The 19,727-nt window shown below is 45.2% G+C and overlaps 1 protein-coding gene across 1 annotated transcript in view; it reads left to right on the forward strand.

Annotated features, from left to right (window-relative positions):
- Nucleotides 1-19,727, forward strand: part of STAB1 (stabilin 1) — a 52,153-nt gene that overhangs the window by 10,719 nt on the left and 21,707 nt on the right. The window contains exons 7-29 of the mRNA XM_058031834.1: nt 697-792; nt 1,244-1,360; nt 2,107-2,303; nt 2,489-2,622; nt 4,289-4,416; nt 4,630-4,721; nt 5,636-5,758; nt 7,269-7,415; nt 8,002-8,064; nt 8,663-8,776; nt 9,165-9,218; nt 10,027-10,107; nt 10,393-10,551; nt 12,054-12,116; nt 13,416-13,517; nt 14,421-14,507; nt 14,827-14,938; nt 15,444-15,627; nt 15,810-15,903; nt 16,785-16,943; nt 17,803-17,898; nt 18,271-18,366; nt 18,959-19,006. Coding sequence (XP_057887817.1) covers nt 697-792; nt 1,244-1,360; nt 2,107-2,303; nt 2,489-2,622; nt 4,289-4,416; nt 4,630-4,721; nt 5,636-5,758; nt 7,269-7,415; nt 8,002-8,064; nt 8,663-8,776; nt 9,165-9,218; nt 10,027-10,107; nt 10,393-10,551; nt 12,054-12,116; nt 13,416-13,517; nt 14,421-14,507; nt 14,827-14,938; nt 15,444-15,627; nt 15,810-15,903; nt 16,785-16,943; nt 17,803-17,898; nt 18,271-18,366; nt 18,959-19,006 — 2,546 coding nt within the window. The remainder of the gene's footprint in view (nt 1-696; nt 793-1,243; nt 1,361-2,106; nt 2,304-2,488; nt 2,623-4,288; nt 4,417-4,629; nt 4,722-5,635; nt 5,759-7,268; nt 7,416-8,001; nt 8,065-8,662; nt 8,777-9,164; nt 9,219-10,026; nt 10,108-10,392; nt 10,552-12,053; nt 12,117-13,415; nt 13,518-14,420; nt 14,508-14,826; nt 14,939-15,443; nt 15,628-15,809; nt 15,904-16,784; nt 16,944-17,802; nt 17,899-18,270; nt 18,367-18,958; nt 19,007-19,727) is intronic.

Here is a 19,727-nt window from a genome sequence, read left to right on the forward strand (position 1 = left end):
TTCAATAGCAGATGTCTGGGCATTTTGTCTTTCTGCACTGTCTTCTGTGTTCTGCACTGTCCCACTAAATAAATGATCCTCAGTTTCTCACTCAAACTGTCCATTTTTCCTATTGTAAATCTCTCCCTCTCCCCCCTTATCCAGGCTGTCCCACTTTCCTCTCTCTTTCTAGCCAGGCCATTACCTGCATTCCTAAAACAACCCACACTCACCTCCCAACTGTTTTTCAGACTCTTATAACAGCTCCACTTGTCTCCCAGCTTTTTCCTTCCTTCCTTCCTTCCTCTATAACAACATGATTACACACCATGCTGCCTCTCATTTATGGCAGTTTGGGAAGTGAATTATGGCAGTGCAGCCTGGCTGTTACTGGAGCCTTTTTTGTCTAGCTCCTGCTTCCTTGTGTACACACAGGTGAGATAGGTGTGACCTTGGAGGTTGTTCCCATGTGTTAAAACAAACACCTGAAAAGCTGGTCTAGGTCTTGCTGCTCTTATCTCTTCTTCTTGAGCTCAGGACATGCAATTTACCCTCTCAAAGCTCTGACTGGCAAGGCCATATTTTAAAAGGAGCTAGTGGGTTATTGGTGGGAAATCAGGATGCCAAGTGCCAGGGCAGCTGGCCAGTGTGTTCCTGGAGCCCTGTGCATTGCCTGGCAGCCCAAGGGCTGAAGCTTTGTCTGTACTTCCCTTGCAGAGTGTGACTGTGTGCACGGGGAATGCAACAGCGGTGTCGCTGGGAATGGGAGCTGCACGTGCCATGGAGGCTACACAGGCCCCAGGTGTGACCAAGGTAAACACACTGGCAGCTGCAGAGGGGCTGGGAGAGCAGCCCCATGATGTGGGCTTGGGTGTCCCTAAAGGGGCAGGGTGGCACTGGATAGGTTGGGAATGTAGAGGAAAGATGATTTGAGCACTGGAGATCAAGATAGAGGGAAGAACTGGGGTCTACTCTTGGGTCTACCCACTTTGTGACAGGGGTTAAGATGTACCATCTCTGTATGCCTCTTTGCTTTCTCTGGACACCAGCTAGATCTCTTCTCTCGGCCTTGGGGTGCCTGACTACCTAGGCTGCCAGCAACTTAGAGCTGCCTGCACTGCTCATATCCTCTGGCTTTTGTGCCAGTTTGGGGTCCTCAGAATCCACATTTACCTTCATTTCCAGATATTGTGTGAGGTGAATTATATCTCCTACCAGTGCCCCACATGCTCAAAGGGAAACTCTCTTTGCTGTGTGACTGCAGAGCTCCCCCTTTGCAAAGGTGTGACGTGCGAGGCCAACAGTGAGTGCGTGGTGAGGGATGGCACAGCCCTGTGTGACTGCAAGCTGGGCTACAGAAAACAGGGCAGCACTTGTCAAGGTGAGAAACTTCTCTGTGACCCTCAATGGCTCTGTTTGGAAAAAATCCTATCACACTGCTGTCTGCAGAGGAGTTTGGTTACTGTGAACACAATGCCTACTTCACTGCAGAGGTTGTTTTAAACCATTTTTTTCAGGAATACACATAACATTAAGGGCTAAGCTTTTGGCTCTCTTCTCACTTGGTCATAAAAGTAAGAAGTGAATTAGAGTTTCAGGTTCCATCCAGCACTCACATATAATTATGCACTAAGTAGTGACAGCAGGATGTTGGTGAGTCTGAACCAGTTAAAAAGTGTGGAGTCAAAGGAACTCTTCACTGATTTCAAATTCAAGTTTTGAATTGGTTTCCTTAAAAGAATGTTGATAAGACGCATGTTGATAAGACGCATGAGCTAGCTATGGATAGATGTTTTCACTGGCTCTTTACAGGTTTTGCTGCCCAAACTGCAGTTTCATGTATCCTCAGACATGATGCAAATTCAGAACCAATCCAAGCATCCTCTGTCACTCACACTTCTGTTACTGAAGTAACATGGAAAATGTGTCATCCAAATTCCTCAGAATAAAAACCCCCAAATGTCTGCTGTCTGGAATGATTTCATTCCCTGTGAAATTTTAGAAGTTTAACAGTACAAATTCCTTATGCTCCATTCTTTCCATGCCTTACAGCATGCTGTGCTGCATTAAGTGCTGTTTTGAAAACAGAAGTTTGGTTCTGCTCACCTCTAATCTCTTTAATTGCAGCTCAGGATCCTTGTACTCCTTCTCCATGTTCCCCCTTTGCTGTATGTAAAGTTCTTGGACCACGTACATATGAATGTACCTGCAAAGAAGGATTTCAAGGAGATGGAAAGATTTGCCAGCCCATCAACCCTTGTGTTGACAACAATGGAGGCTGCCCAGAAAACTCTACAATTTGTGTTTACAGACGTCCAGGAGAGGTAAGGCAATAACATCAAAAATTGTCCAGGGGAGATCTTCACATGAACTGATGAATGTGTTGGTCAAATCTGCTCTCCTCACCTCAGATTATGCAAAGGGAAACCAGACAACTCTTTTGTAGGATTACTCAGAGGGTAAAAGATGGTGAATGCAGCTCTGTGATCACTGTGTTTCCTTCCCTTAGGCAACGTGTGTTTGCAAGCCTGGGATGAGTAGGAGACCTCCTTCATCCGAGTGTTTGGCATTTCCCAGCGACTGCCGGCAGTACCTCTGTGATGTGACTGCCACCTGTGAAATTAACGCTCAGGGGACTCCTAGGTACGCCACTTTGAAAATTGCAAATGAAGAAGCTTTTCCTGCAGCTAGAATGGCAACTTGGTTTGGATTAACTGAATTTTGAAGAAACTGAGGGTGATCTCAGGACTACAGGCGAGAGTTACCCTTTGAGAAGAGCCTGTTTGTAACAAACCTATTGGAAGAAGAGTTTGACATCAGTCATTGTAAATTATTGCACATGGGTCACAAAATGCTTTAAATCTGGGGTGACAGAGTCTTCTTGGTGTGAGCTGGAGGTATAGCTCCCCAAGCTAGTGGTGATAGAAGTTAATAACCAATCATTAAAAGGGAGATGTGTGGGTGTTTGCTCACATTTGTGCATATTTGATAATGAGGAATAAGACTTTGTCTCTTCTCCCAGTCAGATCTGTAAGCAATAAATAAATTAGCGTTGCAGAGTGACAGAGAAGGGGCAAGTTGAGTGAGGAAACACCAGACCTCACGTGGTCCTTTGGAGCAAAACACCTGCAAGTTTGTACCCATTAGATGGGAAATATGGCTGGATAGAGGATCATTTTTGCATAATGGCTTCTCAAACACCAGAGAAAACTTTGCTGAGAATTTTACATGTTTTCAAGAAAAGGTAGAGCTTCTCTGAGACATTGAAGAGGGAAAGAGCAGTCTCATCTCCTCCATCCTTCCTTCTCCAATGCTGCTAAAACTATTAGCATCCACTTGCTCATTGTGTGCTCCAGGCCAAGACTGGAACACAGAGACTTCCCTTTCTGAAGATGTGCTAGCACAGAGCAGGACAGAGTGTTCAGTGCAGTCCCTGCCTTACAGATCTGTTCCCCAGCAGCTGGCACTGAGCCCTCTGAGGCTGGACTGGAGTCAAATTCCTCCCCTGTGTCGCATGTCTTTGCATGGCTGACACAGAAAGAGCAGAGCTGATACTTGGACAAAGCCCAAACGGGAAAAAACAGCTTTGGTAGTCTCTGAGTGATGACTGCAAACCCGTGTGAACCAGGACAGAGATTTTCACATGTAGATAAGCTTTTCTGGAAAAGTCATTAACCTGTATGGGGCCCTCAGTGAGCTCCAGATGAACTGTAGCTACCTGGTGTGCTTGGGCTGCCTTCTCACTGCAGCCAAGGGGTCACACAGGGGCTGTTTGATAGATCATCACTTAGCCTGTGGGTTTTATGCATTACCTCAGATTTTCAGATGCTGAAATTACTACAATTGACTAAATATCTAATTAAAAAAGGTGCCAATAATTATATTGTGGCAATCTGTACTCTGAACTTTAGAGCAGACAACCCTTATGTTGTTTGTATCTGAGAAAGATGCATCTCCATTCTCTTTGGGTAGATACAAATTGGCTTTCCTGGCAGAAATGTGAATCTTTTTTCCTGTCACTCAGTTTAGGCAGAAGTTACTCAGCATCCCTGGAAGAGTTCAAGGCCAAGTTGGGTGGGGCCCTGAGCAACCTGGTTTAGTGGAAGGTGTCCCTGCCCATGGCAGGGGAGGTTTGAACTAAATTATCTTTAAGGTTCCTTCCCACCCAAACCATTCTATGATTCTAAGATGTGGGAACTGGGATTGGTCTTCCAAGTGTAGATACTGACATGTTGTTCTACTTGGCAATTGTTGAATGTGTTGCAAACTGGTTTACAATGGTTTGTCATGTTTCATCCTTGCCTCATAGCTGTGTGTGTAAAGAAGGGGAGATTGGAGATGGGAGAAGTTGCTATAAAGATCTCTTGGGTGAGATAAATCAGCAGAATTTGCGAGGAAGGTTTATAAGGAAGCTCAACGTCGCCAAGAAAATGTTTGGTAAATGCTTTTATATTTTGCTTGGGGGATGGAGCAAGCTGGGGACAGGGTAGCAGTGCCAAACTCCCTCTGCTTCCTTGTAAATGAATACTTGTTGCTTGCACCAGGCTGATACTGCGTAGATTGAATTGTGCTGTTAACAAGAGAAATATTTTTATTGCTGTGGTTAAACCATCACTGCCTAACTAGTTCACACTGCCCCTCTTTTTACAGCTTCTGGGTGCTCAACATTGCTGACTAAATATGGGCCTTTCACAGTCTTTGTGCCATCCCTTCTTCCCATTCTTGACAGAATGGAATTCAATGTAAGTTTTCTTGATTTTAGCAAATTTTTGTCTTAAGGTTCTTTCCTGTTTCAGCTCTGCAGCCTGTAAAAACTGATTGACACAAGAGAGGAACTTTGGCATGTGCTGTTTATAGAAATCATCTCTTGGGAATACTTTTCATTGTCTGGTTAAGTTGCAGCCTTATAGAGGATGTTACATCCCCTCACATTATTTTTAAAAACTCTATTTCTTTCTTCAATACTGACAGAGTTTTTTCTTTGTTTTCAATGTCAGGAAAGTCACTCTTCTGTAAGACTGTTCTTAAAGTTTTAAGTGGCTTTTTACTACCTGTGGGTGTGACTTTCAAAAGGGGCCAACTTTTACACCAATGTATTGGAAATTCAACCTGTGGTTAAAAATACTAACTTCTGGATCCATAGAAAATGCATCAGGAGAGGGCCCCAAGTTATCCAGTCAACCTGTTCCCCAAGGATCAGTTTCAACTAAATCAGTATTGACAGAAGATTTTTCTAAAAAGCAGCAATGATGATAAGTTCAGAGAAGAAATGAAGAAGCTAAATGTAATTTCAGCAGATTAGACCACCTGCATGGTCCAGCATAGGCAAAGATTGCACTTGGGGAGCTTTGGCAAATTTTATAATCTGGAGCATGCAAGGATAATTTTTAATTTGTCCAAGTCCAATGGGTTTCTGTCCAGAGGATTGCTCTAAAGTCACTTGCAGGTCAATCAATCTCCCTCTTGGACGTGCAGAAAAACAGGAGAGTTTTGCCAGAGTGCTACTCCAGTGAATCAAAATGAAGAGGAAAGCTCAGTCTTGTATGCTAAGAATTTCTGTGGGTGTATTAGCTGGGAGAAAGGTGGTGTTGTGGTAAATGAAGTTTTTGAAAGAACATGTAATTTTTCTTTTTTATGTGGGCTTTCCTTCCCAAAGGACACAACTGCTGAGCAGTTGTGCAAAATGCACATTGTTCCTGGTCTGCACTTGATAGAAGACATGATAAAAGCCAAGACTATGTGGACCTTGTCAGGACATCAGCTGACATTCACTAGCCAGGTGAGGAACTCCTGAGGGTCTGGGGCACTGCTTTCACATAGGACAGGCTGGAGCTTGAGCCTGGCTTCCTTGATGGCTTTCTTCACCAGAAAACCTTTTTCTGTGATCAAAACAAGAAGCTCCTTTGTGTAGTCTAAAGCAAGGTGATTTAAGACCAGACACCCCAAGCAACCACATCTCCTGTCTCACAGACAACCAAGAATCTGACATGTGAATGGTCTTTCCATGCTCTCTATGTGCACAATGTTCTGGAGGAGAGACCTTTTCCCTATACTGTCAGCAGCTACAATATCCATGTGGCTGATGTGGAAGAGCCAGCAAAGTCTCCCTTCAGAACTGAATGCTGCTCCCTTGGAGTTTGTGTGCTTGGACACAGACACATGATGAATATTTCCTCTTCTAGTTTCTCTTTTCCTCTCTATTATATTTTCCTTAGTCGTCCTAGCAAAGAAGTTTTCATTGTTGTGTCCTGACGTGGAAGGCTCTTTTTTCCTTTTCCAATTGACTCACATTTTCCGGTATCCACTGCTCTCTCTCTCTCCATCCTGGGCCTTTCCTGCAAACCCACAGGTGGCCAAGGGAGAGAGCCCTGAGTTTCCTCTCTGAGGATCCAGCCTTGGCCTTGAGGTCTAGGTCATAATACATCAAAAGGACAAAGCACTATTGGAGCAGGGGAATCCAAACTGAGTGTGTCAATGCTCCTTTTAAAATTCTTTCCTGTTTGTTTACTTAGGAGTTTTTTGATCTGGGAAGTCTGCACTCCCCTTCCTTTGTTTCAGACTGAGTCCTTGGTGATGTGAACTGAAGTTTAGGGCAGGGAGGAGCAATTCAAAATGCACATGGTAAAATGAGTAGCACAGGAAAGCTGTGCTTCCCTGAACTTGAATTACAGCTGCAGCACCAAGGCTTGGATGCTTACTTTGCAGGTTAACCTTGGGATACCCTCCCACACCAGGCTGCAGGGCGTGGATCCATACAAAGTGAAGGGACCAGCCACCTGCCTTGTAATTCAGTGAGCCTGACTGCTCTGGCCTTGTTATGAACACTCCTTGTGGGCACAATGAATTAATAAAAGCTGCAGTTAAAGCTGCACTTCCAGGATTGCCTCCAAATCAGCTATGCAGTTGTCAGGACATCCTTTTGTGATCCAGATCTGTGATCAAGCATTGCTCACACTCAAACTTCATTCTGGAGCAGGGTGTCCCAGATGAGGTCTTTTTTTTATGTATTAAGACTTGAAAGTACCACTCAGGATCAAAATATCACCCAAACTCCAGCAGGGAGGGATGCTTGTCTTACACCCAGGCCATCCCTTACATTTACTTTTTCAAGAGTAGCTCTGGCAGTGCCTTCCCCTTGCTGAGCCATAAGGACTGCTTTATAGCTGTATCATGGTAACACAGATGAAACACAAGGAAATAAATTATCATCATTATCATCATCAATATTATTGTTATGGTGATTACAATTACGATTATGATTATTAATTTTTATTATTATTATCACCCAGACATACATCAAATCTTTCCGGTATCAAGATCTGCCAGGGGAACTGTACAACATCTTGCAATCAAACCTCCCAGCAGCCAATGGCATCATACATATTGTCAACAGCCTCAGGAAAAAAACCAGCCCTGACAACCTCAGAAACCCACAGGTACAGAAGCATTCATATTTATTTTCTTTTATGGCAAAGCAGAATAAACACTTTTTAAAAAGCAATTTTCATCATTAATCTTCCAAATCAGTGAGGCCTTTTTTTAAGGGAAAAGGCTATTTATTTTGTCTCCATCTCTGATTAGGCCTGTTAGGTATCATTAAAAAACATTTAAAAGTTGCTAAAAGTACTGCATAAATTAGATAAAAATCTTGCAATAATGCTTTTACAGTGCTTGGAGGAGAAGAGAATTCTACTTTCATGAATAAAATCAGCAAATGAGCTCTTCTGCTGCTGTATCTTACAGAATATGTATCTTATGGGATTAATATTGAAAAGCATTTTTCACATAAAAATCAAACTAAGATTTTCTTTAATTGGCCTGTAGTGCATTTTGAAATTATAATCAAAAAGTTGTCTGTGTGTTAAATGAGAACAAATAATCATTAGATTGTGCCCATCCCTTTGAGGATGATGGTCTCCTGTAGATCTTTACATGCAAACCACAAGCTTGGCCTTCCAGTATGTGTTCAGACCAGTATGGCTTAAGCCCCAGCCATGTTTTCCTCTTTGTATCTTCTTGCAGAAAACCATTGGTGAGATCCTTGCCTCAATGGAGATTTTCAGTAGATTTGAAACTATACTGGAGGTAAGCAAGTTTGTGTCTGCCCAGGAAGCTGAGGTATTGCTGCTGTACAAAGCCTGCTGCTCATTTGGGGGGAATTTTGAATAGCATTTAAATACATCTCAGTGCTTTGGCTTTCTTTCTGGATCTTTTATTCTGTTCCATTTTTGGTCTTTATTTTCTAATTTTACCTCAGCAAATGTAATGGAAAACGTTGGAGTTTTCACATTTGTAGGTGATCAGGCACAAGCAGCAAGGGTACATGCCTCTTTCCCATCTTCCCCTTGTCCCTGCAGAGTTGTTCTCCACAGCATATTTAGTTCTTGACCACAGCTGAGTGTCTCTGTGTTTAAAGCATGCAGGGAGCATTAGCCCAGAACTCCCTTGTTCATATTTGCTGCACTCCCACCAGTGGCCTCCTTTTCCCAGCTGTGGTTTTGTAGCACTTACACTTCTGTTCTATCACACCCCTGTCCCTGGTGTCCAGTTGCCTCTTGCACATTTTGCTTTACAACAGCTCTGCCTTTAATATTGAGCTGTTTAATATTTCCTCTCACTTCTGCTGGACCCCCCTCAGTAACCCATGTTAGATCCATGATGAAGTCTTCTGTTGTTTTTGCAGAACTGTGGCCTGCCTGCAATACTGGATGGACCAGGCCCCTTCACTGTGTTTGTACCCAGCAATGATGCTGTGGATAAGCTGAGAGACGGAAGGCTCATTTATCTTTTCACAGAGGTGGGAGCCCATAGTACTGTAAGACATTCTGAGCTGGCTGAGTTGCACTGGGCTGTGCTGGAATGACTTTGTGCAATGGATCTGGTCATTGCTGAAAGTTGTTCTTCCTGGGGGTGGCCAAACCATGTCTTTGTTTCTGTAAGGTTCTAGGAGAGAAGTGGGGGCTGATGGAGCTTACAGGTCAGCCAGATTGCTTAAATCTGGTGTTTGACTTTCATTCCTCCCCCCAGCTTTGGGCAGGGGAAAATGAAGGAACTTATTCACCAAGTGAATTCACTGCTATAGACATTGGCATTGTCAATCTCTGATTAGAAGGAAATGTAGTTGCTTCCTCTTCCTCCTGAGCATTGAAGGGGTATCTAATTCTCATGTTCTCTTCTTTCCTTAGGGCATCAATAAGCTCCAGGAGCTGGTGAAACATCACATCTACACTTCAGCAGCGGTAAGGCAGGCAGCTCTGACCCCAGAGCTCCTTCAGAGCAACCCCTTAGCAACCCTTTTGTCTGGCAGAGAGGTCTCAGTGTTGATGACTTCAGTTGCTGCTTCTTGGACTTCCCCTGGAGGAGCAGAGATGTGACTCTGCAGGATCTGATGAAGCAAAGTGTTTGCCATGAAAGGAGCTGCCAAAAGGGACAGCTGTGCTCTCTCCATGAAGGAGCTCTGAGTTTGCTGGAGTGTTGGTGTTCCCTAGTTGGATGGCCTTTACAATGAAAATATTGTCCAGCAGAATTTTCTGCAGGACACAAAAATAAGAATTGTCCGGGTTCTCAGAACTCTCTACTCAAATAGTTACATTTCTAAGTACAGAAGCTGAAATTTACATTTTTTTCTGCCTTAGAGCTTATTTTTTCAGTCAAAATATGTTCTCTATTATGCTTCTGGCTGATCTTTCATTGTTTATTGAATATGTCCTAGAAAAAAACATTATTAGTCTGACCCTACTTGCAGCTGTATTAGCAAGAGACACTTCTAGTGGGACTTGATTTCAGTAGTGCTGGACAGTTACCTAAACAAGGAATGAAAACCAAGGCAGCTGCTGTGTTTGTGGTTCTGCAAACAGTTCACACAAAGTCCTGGATTACCCTCTGACCCATTGCTTGTTTTTATGGTATTTCATGAAATGTAAACGTTAAGTCCCCTTCAGAAGTTTCTCAAGTGGCAGGAATCATGGAGGGATTCTGTAAGCTACACTGAAATGACCCTTTTCATGGTCATTTTTCATGGTACCACCCCCTTGTGTTTTATTTCAGGTGGCCGTAGAGCAACTGATAATGATGCCACACATTGTTACAATGGCTAACCAGATACTTACCATCAACATCAGTGCAGATGTAAGTGTGAATCAAAACCCTTTGGGGCAAACCCTTCTGTGCTAGGAGAAGTCTGCACATGGTTCTGAACTGTGTGGTTTCAGCCAATCTCTGCTTCCTCCTCTGCTTAAAAATCTAGACTTAAATGAGATCATTGAATTAGTTTGCTTCTTATCCAATCTGTGACTCCACTAGGAGTCTTGACCATTTGTGTGGTTTCCCTTGATGCTGTGAACCATCTGTTTCCCACATTGGCTTTATGTAGTTGATCCTGTCTAATGGGCTAAAATTGTGTTTCTACATCAGGGAAGAATTCTGATGGATGAATCAGGGATCCCCTTAAAAATGCGAGACATTGTGGCTTCAAATGGTATTATTCATACTTTGGATGGCATCTTCATCCCTCCTTCAATCGTTCCCATTTTGCCTCACAGATGCAATGAAGAGCAACATAAGATTGTGATGGTAAGTCAGCTCCTTCCATTCTCATGCCCAAGCACTGCTGGTGCTTGCTGTGCACCCCACACTCACCTGGAGGGCCAAAAGAAAGCTCTGTAAATTGCATTTGGGAAAGGTGGTCTGTCTGAGAGTTCCCCTGGTGTGAACTTTGGCAGCACTGTCAGTGTTTCTTCTGCTTGCACTTGGCACTGCTTTCCTGCTAATCAGCACATGTTCCTTATAGGTTGTTGTTCTTTCTGTGCCCCCATCCTACCTTGGATTCCAAAGTACATTTGCCTTTTCCTTTATATGATCTTCTTCCCACTAGAGTTGCTAACTCGGCTGACAGTGTTTTGTTCCCACCTCTGTCCCACTGGTGTCCTGTAGCCTGGACAGGGAGCAGGCATTCAGCAGCAGGACCTACAAATGCTGTGCACTATTCTCACACAAACTGTTTCATACACCTTATTTGAGGTGCTTGCTCCCCAGTTTGATCATTGGTATTGGAAAAAGGCTCCCAATATTCCCAGTTAGATTGTGCCTGGGCCAGTCTGACCCTCACTGCTGGGCCAAAGGCAGCAGCTGTGGTGTATCACCCCAGAGATACCTTGGCTTGCTGGAGATTGCAGCTGGGCACTAAACAAGTCCAGGCTTGTTAGGAACCCCGTTTACCTCAGGAGGAACGGCTTCAGGCGATGGTGAAGAGAAAAAGGAGAGGATTCTGCTGGAGGGTTTAATGTCCAGAGGTTTATTCCATGGTTACAGAGGTCTGAACGTGAGCAACTGCTCCAACAGAATCCCGGCCGCATGGTCTGATCACCTTTTAAGCTCAGGGACAGGGGGAGGGGAGGTACAGGTGAGCCACCAACCAGGTGAGAGGGGCAGGGTCTCAGGGGAAGATGACACCCAGTCAGGCCAATGACCCCTGGGCATAGGGGCATCCTTTGAACTTGACCAACCACACCACGCCTTGCTGGAATGTTAAGCCTGATTGACAGGACTCACTCAGCATGGGGGTAAGGAGGAAGGGAGAGAGGTATAAGCACACTTGGGGAAATGACCTGGAAGGCCAAAATGAGACATTACAGCTCACCACAACAATTGGTAGCTTACTGAGGAAAGAAGATGAGACTCTGAATTTGGATTTGGAGAGATGCAGTGAATCCCAAGGGGCCACAGTGTTCACATAACTTGCTGATTCGGTGAATCTTGCTGCTTGGATTCCCAAAGCTGCTTGGATTCCCAACGATTTCCAGCCTAGCAGGATGCCTAGTGGCAGAGAAACTCAGAGTGCAGATACACCCCAGCTTCAGGCAGGTGCAAACATCTGCTTGGACACATGAAGATTTTATTTAAGTGATAAACTTGGCTCCTTTCAGAGAATGGAAACTGATAGTAGTTAAATATTTCAGATACATTTTTTGTGGTTTTGGATATATGTACCGGGAACAGTAGCTCTGTAGCATTCTTGGCATGGGGAAGGGGTTCCTTTGAGAAGATTACATTTTTGCCTCTTCTTTTCTTAACAGGGCACTTGTGTGGATTGTGAAGCCCTCAACAACAGCATTTGCCCACCTGGCAGCAAAGAAATGGTAAATATTTGTAGTTATTTCTGTAATCTCTTTGCATAATAACAAACAGGCACACGTACAGTTTCTGACTCAAGCCACTTTCAAATAAATAGGGAGCAGGAAAGGCAGCCAGCAGAGAGCCTTGCTAGGGGATATGTATCCAAGCTTTGTGGTCCCAGACTGTTGCCCACTCACTGCTCTGTGCACTCTCTTATTCTGGAGTCTGCTTGCTGAATCAATGTGGAGCATGGTGAGAAATTCTGGTCTAAATGAAATTGTAGACTTGCAGCTTTTAGCACTTCTACTCTGCCTCAGGCAGAGCTTTCCTGCCCACATGCAAGGTTTGCCAGCTGCTCCAGAGTCTCAGAAGCAAACCTGATTCCTCAAGTACCATTCAGTACTGCCTCTCCCTATATTACAGCCAGAGAATCACAACAATCTCTCTGCTCTGCAGAGGGTGAGAAACAGTTTGTTCCTGTCCTGTGTTCCCTGTTGATTCAGAGATGAGCAGAGCTAGCTGAAGGTGGAGGAAGGAGGAGTGTTGCTGTTTGAGTTATCCCATGCTGAGGTTAGCAGAACAGCAAGTTCCAGGAAATGGTGTTGTTTGTGAAAGCCAGAGAGGTGCTCACCGCCCTTAAACTCTTGAGTGTCCTCTGAGAGGTCTGACTTTCAGAGGAACTTGCTAATGCTGTCTCAGCATGGATGTCTGAAGTAGAGATCTGCAAAGTCACCAGTTGCTCATTTGCCTCTCTGACTGAGGCTGACAAAGTCAGAGTCACCTGGGGCCCAATTCTACCTGTGCCCAACTCCAAGACGGGTCACTGAGCATTGTTCCAATGTTATTTGCAACCCTTCCTCTTATGTCTTCCTCTCTTCATCTCACCTTTGTCTTTTTCCTTCCCTCCCTCACTGTGTAATTCTCTCCTTACTCCTTCTATTCCCCCCTATCCCTCCCTCCTCCCCTGTCCCCTCTCCTATCTTCTTCCTCCCCTCTTTCCTACCCTCTATTTCTCCTCCCTGCTGCCCTTATCTCCCCCTGTCTCCTCTCCCTCCCTTCCTTCCCCTGTGCTTGCTCTCTCCCTTATCACAGATGCTATTGTTAGAACTAGAGGACAGCACCTTGGCTCAGGCTTGGGGACTCTTGGGAGCAGGAGGAGGCCACTGTGTGCCTTGGTCCATCCTAGGCCTGCCCCAGCTGTGTGCTGCTCACCTTGGCTCCCCAGTGAATTTCCCCAGCTCAGAGATAGGCACAGCTGCTCTCTGCAGCAGAAAGAGCCAAGGGGAAGGTGACAGTGCTGGTGGCTTGTTTTGTTTGTGCAGGAACCAACATTGTCCCCAAAGGAATGTGTTTACATCCATGACCCACAAGGCCTGAATGTCCTGAAGAAGGGGTGTGCCAGGTACTGCAATCAAACCATCATGGTGAGTGGGATTTAGGAACACATTCCCTCTGGGACAGCTCAGTTCTGCCCTTCCTCATTCACCAGGAGCAGCTCTGACCTGAATCAGGTGGCTGGATGGGAGCAAAAGGAAAACTGTCCCCAGGACATCACATAAATGAGCTACCTGCTTTTCCTTTGTCCAGGAGAACACGGGGTACCAACCTACTGCAGATGTTAGAAGGCAGCTCAGTTAAACCTGAGTGCAACAACTAAATAAAATGAGGAAGCCATGATTGTGTAGTGTTAACTGGAGTGTGCCAGCTTTAGCATTTCTCCCAGAGGAAGCTGAGCACAGAGAAAGTGCTATAAGCTGTGAAGTGATTGCATCCTGTTTATGAACCACTGTCAGATGGTTCAGGAAGGTCTGTCTTAGTCAATTTATGGACCTCATGTTTGTGTGCAGATCCTGAGCTCTCGCAGTGCCAACTGTATGTAATGATTTGTGGGTGTTTCATTAAATACTGCTGATTGTTTGCATTATGATTGTTCTTCCTTTGGTCAGTCATGACAAGGCCTGCTATCCAGGACTGCTCCATCCCTCCTCAGTAATGCAGTTCTGGGCAAGGATAAAGTAAAAGTGAGTGGACCAGTGCTATTAAAGAATTAAAAGTTCATAAAAAACATGCATCCCATGGATTGAAGTCACAGAGTAAGCAGAAAATAATGGTTTGTTCTGAGAAGAATTGGCTGTGAGCAGGAAAAGGTCATTGTTGAAAAATAATTTAGGTGCAGGAGCTCCTAAGAAACACAGATGCTAAATACAACAATCTGTTTCCCCCAATGGCAGAGACAAGGACCAGAATTTGAGAATTATAAGCACAGGAGTACTCCAGGAAATTCTTGTTAAGTCATGTCATACTTATCAGTTTTGCTTTCATTTCAGCAACCTGGATGCTGCAAGGGGTTCTTTGGTCCAGACTGCATGCCATGCCCAGGGGGATTTTCCAGCCCATGCTATGGCAGGGGAAATGTAAGTGTGGAGGAACCTTCTGCATTGCAATGAGCAGGTGCATCAGTGTAGTTTGAGATAAGTACAATTCAGAGTTTGTGCTCCAGGGATAAACCCACAGAGGTGGTAGCAGAAGATCCAAGGAAAATGGCACATATTTAGTGAGAATTAGGTGATAGCTGTTGGGCACAGCTCTCGCTGTGTGGGATCTTGTATTACTACCACCACTCTTCAAAGTCCTGTTTGTTACTGTGTGTATCAAAGTACCTTTGATGGATATTAATGCCTTGGCATTTCTCTGAGTTTCAATCACTTTGGTTTTTTCTTGTTGTCCTTCCAGTGTAGTGATGGCATTCAAGGGAATGGCAACTGTCTCTGCTTTGAAGGTTTCAAAGGCACAGCCTGCCACATCTGCGCAAACCCAAACAAGCACGGCGAGAACTGTGATGAAGGTTAGTAACTCTGATGGAGAGACTAAAGGAAAATTTAGAACAAAGATAATGGTGCAAATTCATATATGTGGGATTCCATTCTGGCAAGACCAGCATCATGAAAGAAGTGACAAAAATGTCATCGTGTGTGTCCCTTCAAACAACAGTGGAGAAAATATGTTTGATATGACAGTGGTGATATTTCAGTGATGAAACATCAACCTAATTTAGATCTCTCCTGTTAGGAAACAAAAGAGAGTTGACAATGACCTTGAGCTTGATAGCCTAAATTTGAGTCTGTTTTTACAGCCTATAGAAAACATAGACCCAGGCAGTCTCAGGATCTGTTCCCTGGCCAGGCTTGATTTGTGATGGATGTCTCTCAGCAGACATCCCCTCTATCAGAAAAAAATAATGGAATGATTATTTGGTGTCACAAGAGATTGTGAAGGAAAGTTGGAAATCTACGACTGTGGTGGATTCTGGGCTTTCTGTACTCACTGATCTTACTGCATGTCCTTGACAGATTGTGGCTGTGTCCATGGTGTCTGTGACAACAGGCCTGGCAGTGGCGGGGTGTGTCAGTCCTGGTCCTGCAAGGAAGGCTACACTGGGAAATTCTGTGACAAGACCTCCAGGAACTGTGGTCCCAGTGGGCTGTCCCAGTACTGCCACCAGCACGCTGTCTGCAGCCTCAATGACACAGCAAGGTCAGTGTGTGGCACGTTCAGGGCACATTGCCATTGTACATGGCTGCCACCCCTGTGGCTGTGTGTGGCTGTGTGCTTGGTGCACAGCATGCTTTGAGTGACTCAGCCAGCCTGCTAGTAATGAATCTTGCTTGCTTGAGGGACTGCTCTACCTGTGTCCCTTTTGTGTTTATACTTTTAAGGTGCATCTGCATGGATGGATATGAAGGGGATGGGTTTTCCTGCCAGCCCATTGACCTGTGCAGTCAGCCAGGACGGGGAGGTTGCTCACAGAATGTAAGTGGGGTCAGATTGAAGAGTGAGAGGCAGCTCCTCTCAATCAGAACAGGGATCCAGGGCTCCTGGGACTGATACACATTTTGTGTGCTAATTTTTCCTGTCTGTCAGATGAGGTGGAATAACAAGTGCCTTGGCATAGTCATTGTAAAGATGTCGATCATTTGGGCCTGTGCCAAAATGTGACACTCCAAGGATAGTTTGGCTGGTTCACACCAGATATTTTATCAGCCACACTGATTAGCTGTACAGATAATTTTTGATTTGCAATGATATTCCCCTCAAGCTCTTCTAACGTGTTACTTTCTCTGTAGCTTAACTGAGATCCAACACATATTCCCAGTAACCACCAACACAACATTTGTGTCCATGTGGTGCTTCATGTTGGAAATTACTGCCAAATGGTCAAAACTCATCATAAATTAGACCCTTCAGTCAGAGGAAGACATTGGCCCATATGCAAGAGAATAGGATGGCACTGGGTACAAAGTAGGTCTTTTCCTGAGGGAGATCTGCCATCTATCATTGCTTCCATCCCAGACATGCAGGCAGGAGATTGTGGTCCCCCTCTTCAGGGAATACTTTATTGTGTAATGGAATAGCTTTACATGATGATAATGAATGCCCTGTGAGTTCTGAGCCACCTCAGGCACAAGTGTCTACCTCTCTGAAAACACAAAATGTCTCCAGAATCACTTCATTATTAAGTTTTCTATGACTTTTCTGGAGAAGATGCTTCCACCCCCCATCCCCAGTGCTGGAATCAGAGTTGGTCAGTCAGAAATTCTCCACAGTGTGAGGAAGGAGATTTGTTGTTGTATTTTCATTGCACTCTCTCCCTTCTGCTGGGTATAATTCCTTCTCTGTCCCTTCTCCTGAAGGCCCTGTGCACCAGTACAGGCCCTGGCACTGCCACCTGCCAGTGCAATGTGGGCTGGACTGGGGATGGCAAGGTCTGTGTGCCCATAGACAACTGCATGCTGGAGAGCAGAGGGAGCTGCCACCTCAACGCCGACTGCATCTACACCGGGCCTGGGCAGGTATGGGCAGGGCTGAGCAGCCTGGAGCTGGAGCTAACACTCCCTCAGCTGCTCTCAGGTGGCCTTGGACTGCCACAGGCAAAAATTGGGCTGGCCAGCAGCCTAGCTTGCTTGTCCACTGCCAGAAACAGCAGCTGCAGCTGCAGCATCACAGTGCACTTGCATGTGAGGTGCACTGGTGTGCTCAGGACTGCTGCTTGACTCTGGGACTTGTGCAGCAAAGGGACAGGACTGCACTCTGTAACACAGCTTGACCATAGGCAGCAGCTGCTGCATGGCCCTGTCCCAGACCACAGCACTGAAGAGCATGTGAGCTCTTCAGACAGCCTGTGCAGGGAGCTGGGCCAAGAGCAATGCATGTTGAGGGAGGAGGAGGAAGGTGCACGTGAGAGGAGACTTCTGAGGGTGCTGCTTCTCCCCCTGAGCATGGGGAGCATTGCACAAGGTGCTGAAAAAAGGTACAAAAGCTGTAGCAGATTTTAGTGAGGTGAGATGTGCAAGTCCTCTCCTAGATATCTTCAAAGCAGGAAGCTTTGAACTTAATTCCTCTTTCTGCCATTCCCAAAATCTGTGTCATTCCCTGAAAACTTGGAAATAAAGGAGGAAACCATCATCTTCAAGTGAGCCCCACAGCCAAGCAATGCAGGGGTTCAATGTGCTTAAGTAATCTGGCAGCTTGTGTGCTGTGATAGAGGATGATGCCCTGCTAAGGAAACAACTCCACATTTCCAGGTCTTGAGGTACCAGGAAGAAAGCTTGGGAAAATAAATTAAGGATAAGTTTTGCTGCCTTAGACATGTTTTGGATAGTAATGAGGATGCTCTGATAAGTCTATAAAACTGAAATGTCTTTCTTGCAGAGCAAGTGTGTCTGCAAGAGGGGCTATGCTGGTGATGGCTACAGCTGTGATGCCATCAACCCCTGCCTCATGGACAATGGTGGCTGCCATGATCTGGTGAGTAGTTAAAGAGCTTTCCTCAGGCTGGCATGGCAGGGCAGGCTCACCTGCTCACTGACAGGTTTTGCAGCAGCTATGGCTTTGAGAGAATTGCAAAGGTTTGTGATATGTCATCTTACTGGCCTGCACTGATGTGCTCCAAAGATGGATCCTCTGATTTTTGTGGGTTCACACAACCAGAGCAATCACCCAGGCTTGGCTGCATGAGGGGAACACTCAGTGCCACCATAAAGGCAGCAGGGGGAAGGAGTTTGTGTGTGCTACTCTAGCCCAGCCCTTGGAAAGCCAGAATTCAATTCTGAGATGGGTGTAACACTACATAACCTGTGTTTGCTCTCTAATTTCTTCTTCCTTTCCTTGTATTTGCAGGCTTCGTGTGTACCCCTTGGTGGAGGAGAGAGATCCTGTGTTTGCTCTGAAGGCTACTTTGGGGATGGCATGACGTGCTATGGGGACATTCTAAAAGTTAGTGAAGACCAAATGTCTGAGCCTTATTGAGACTGGAGAGCACTGGCTCTGCTCTCTCTTTGCTTTTCCCTGTTACCTGAGCTGACTCCTACAGCATCAGCATGAAGCCCAAGTGTATTCCAAGGCCACAGGCAGAGAAGTGATGCCAGCAGTAATTACTGCCAGTGAAAGCATAATTTCTAAGCTGCCTCACCCCTGTGCAGGCAGCACCTGTCCTGTGCAATAAGTCATCTTTCCTTCATTGTTAGGAAAGTTTTTCAGGTCAGAGCTGTCAGGCCCATTTTCTGTCTTTAGAAATATCAAAGGCCATTGTGGATTCAATCTTTTGTCCCTGATACACATGAACCCATTGCAGATGAGTTGAAAATAGTTTGTTTATTTGGAAATATATATTTTAATGTCTGAAGTTTGGTTTTAGAAGTGCCCATCTCTCCTCACAATACATGGTGCCTGTAATGGTTGTGAAGTGAGAAGCATGTTGAAGTCATTGTTGCCAGATTTGATATTGCTCCTTCCCCCCATCCCTAGTCCCCCAGCCCTGTACCCTGTGCTCAGCAGAGCTAACTCTTCTGTTGTTTCTATTTGAAAGGAGCTGGCCAGGAATTCCCACTTTGTAGGATTCTACAACTGGGTTAAGGTAAGAGAAACCATGGGACACCCACATGGGTAAGTTCTGTGGAAGTGAAGTCTGTGAATGAGTCTGTTAGAGGACAAGCAACTCCAAATATCTTTTTCTTTAGAGAAAACAAAGCAAAGCAAATGAGAAATGGTTGCAGAGCAGGCATGTAGAAAAGCTGGGGAGTTTGTGGTAGAATGAGGGTCATGAGTGTGTCTTGGGAGCTTTGTTTCTCACACAAGAGGAAGCTGGGGCTGTGTTACACCTAATTTTCATGGTTGTACCACCTGGCCATCAAAACACAGCATAGAAGGGAAAGCAGGGGTAGCATTATAACACTGTCTTTCAGAAGAGCATCCTTTGGGACATTAGATTGCATGTTTGTTCCTTTTCTCATTGCTGCTTCCCTGCCTCTATGTGGGAATAAGAGAAACCCTCCAGAGACTGTACTAAGTGTGTGGAAACTCACTATGATGGACAGCCTCTAACTTGAGCTTTAGCTCACCTGACCTGCTGCACAGAAAATTGCTTTTGCCAGCGGCTATCTTGGTCCCTTCCCCAGAACTGATGCTGGGCATTCAAAAATGATTTATGGATATGATTGAATGTGTTTGAATGAAAACTGATTGGGAAGGTAGAGCTTAAAGCAGCAGGTTTTCCCTTGGCAATGAGGTGTCAGCTGTTTTGGCCAAAGCACCTGTGGCATTCCTTGCTTGCCACGCCCAGGAGAGGCAGGAGACCC

Source organism: Melospiza georgiana, chromosome 11 (genome assembly GCF_028018845.1).
Source record: "Melospiza georgiana isolate bMelGeo1 chromosome 11, bMelGeo1.pri, whole genome shotgun sequence".
Lineage (NCBI taxonomy): Eukaryota > Metazoa > Chordata > Aves > Passeriformes > Passerellidae > Melospiza > Melospiza georgiana.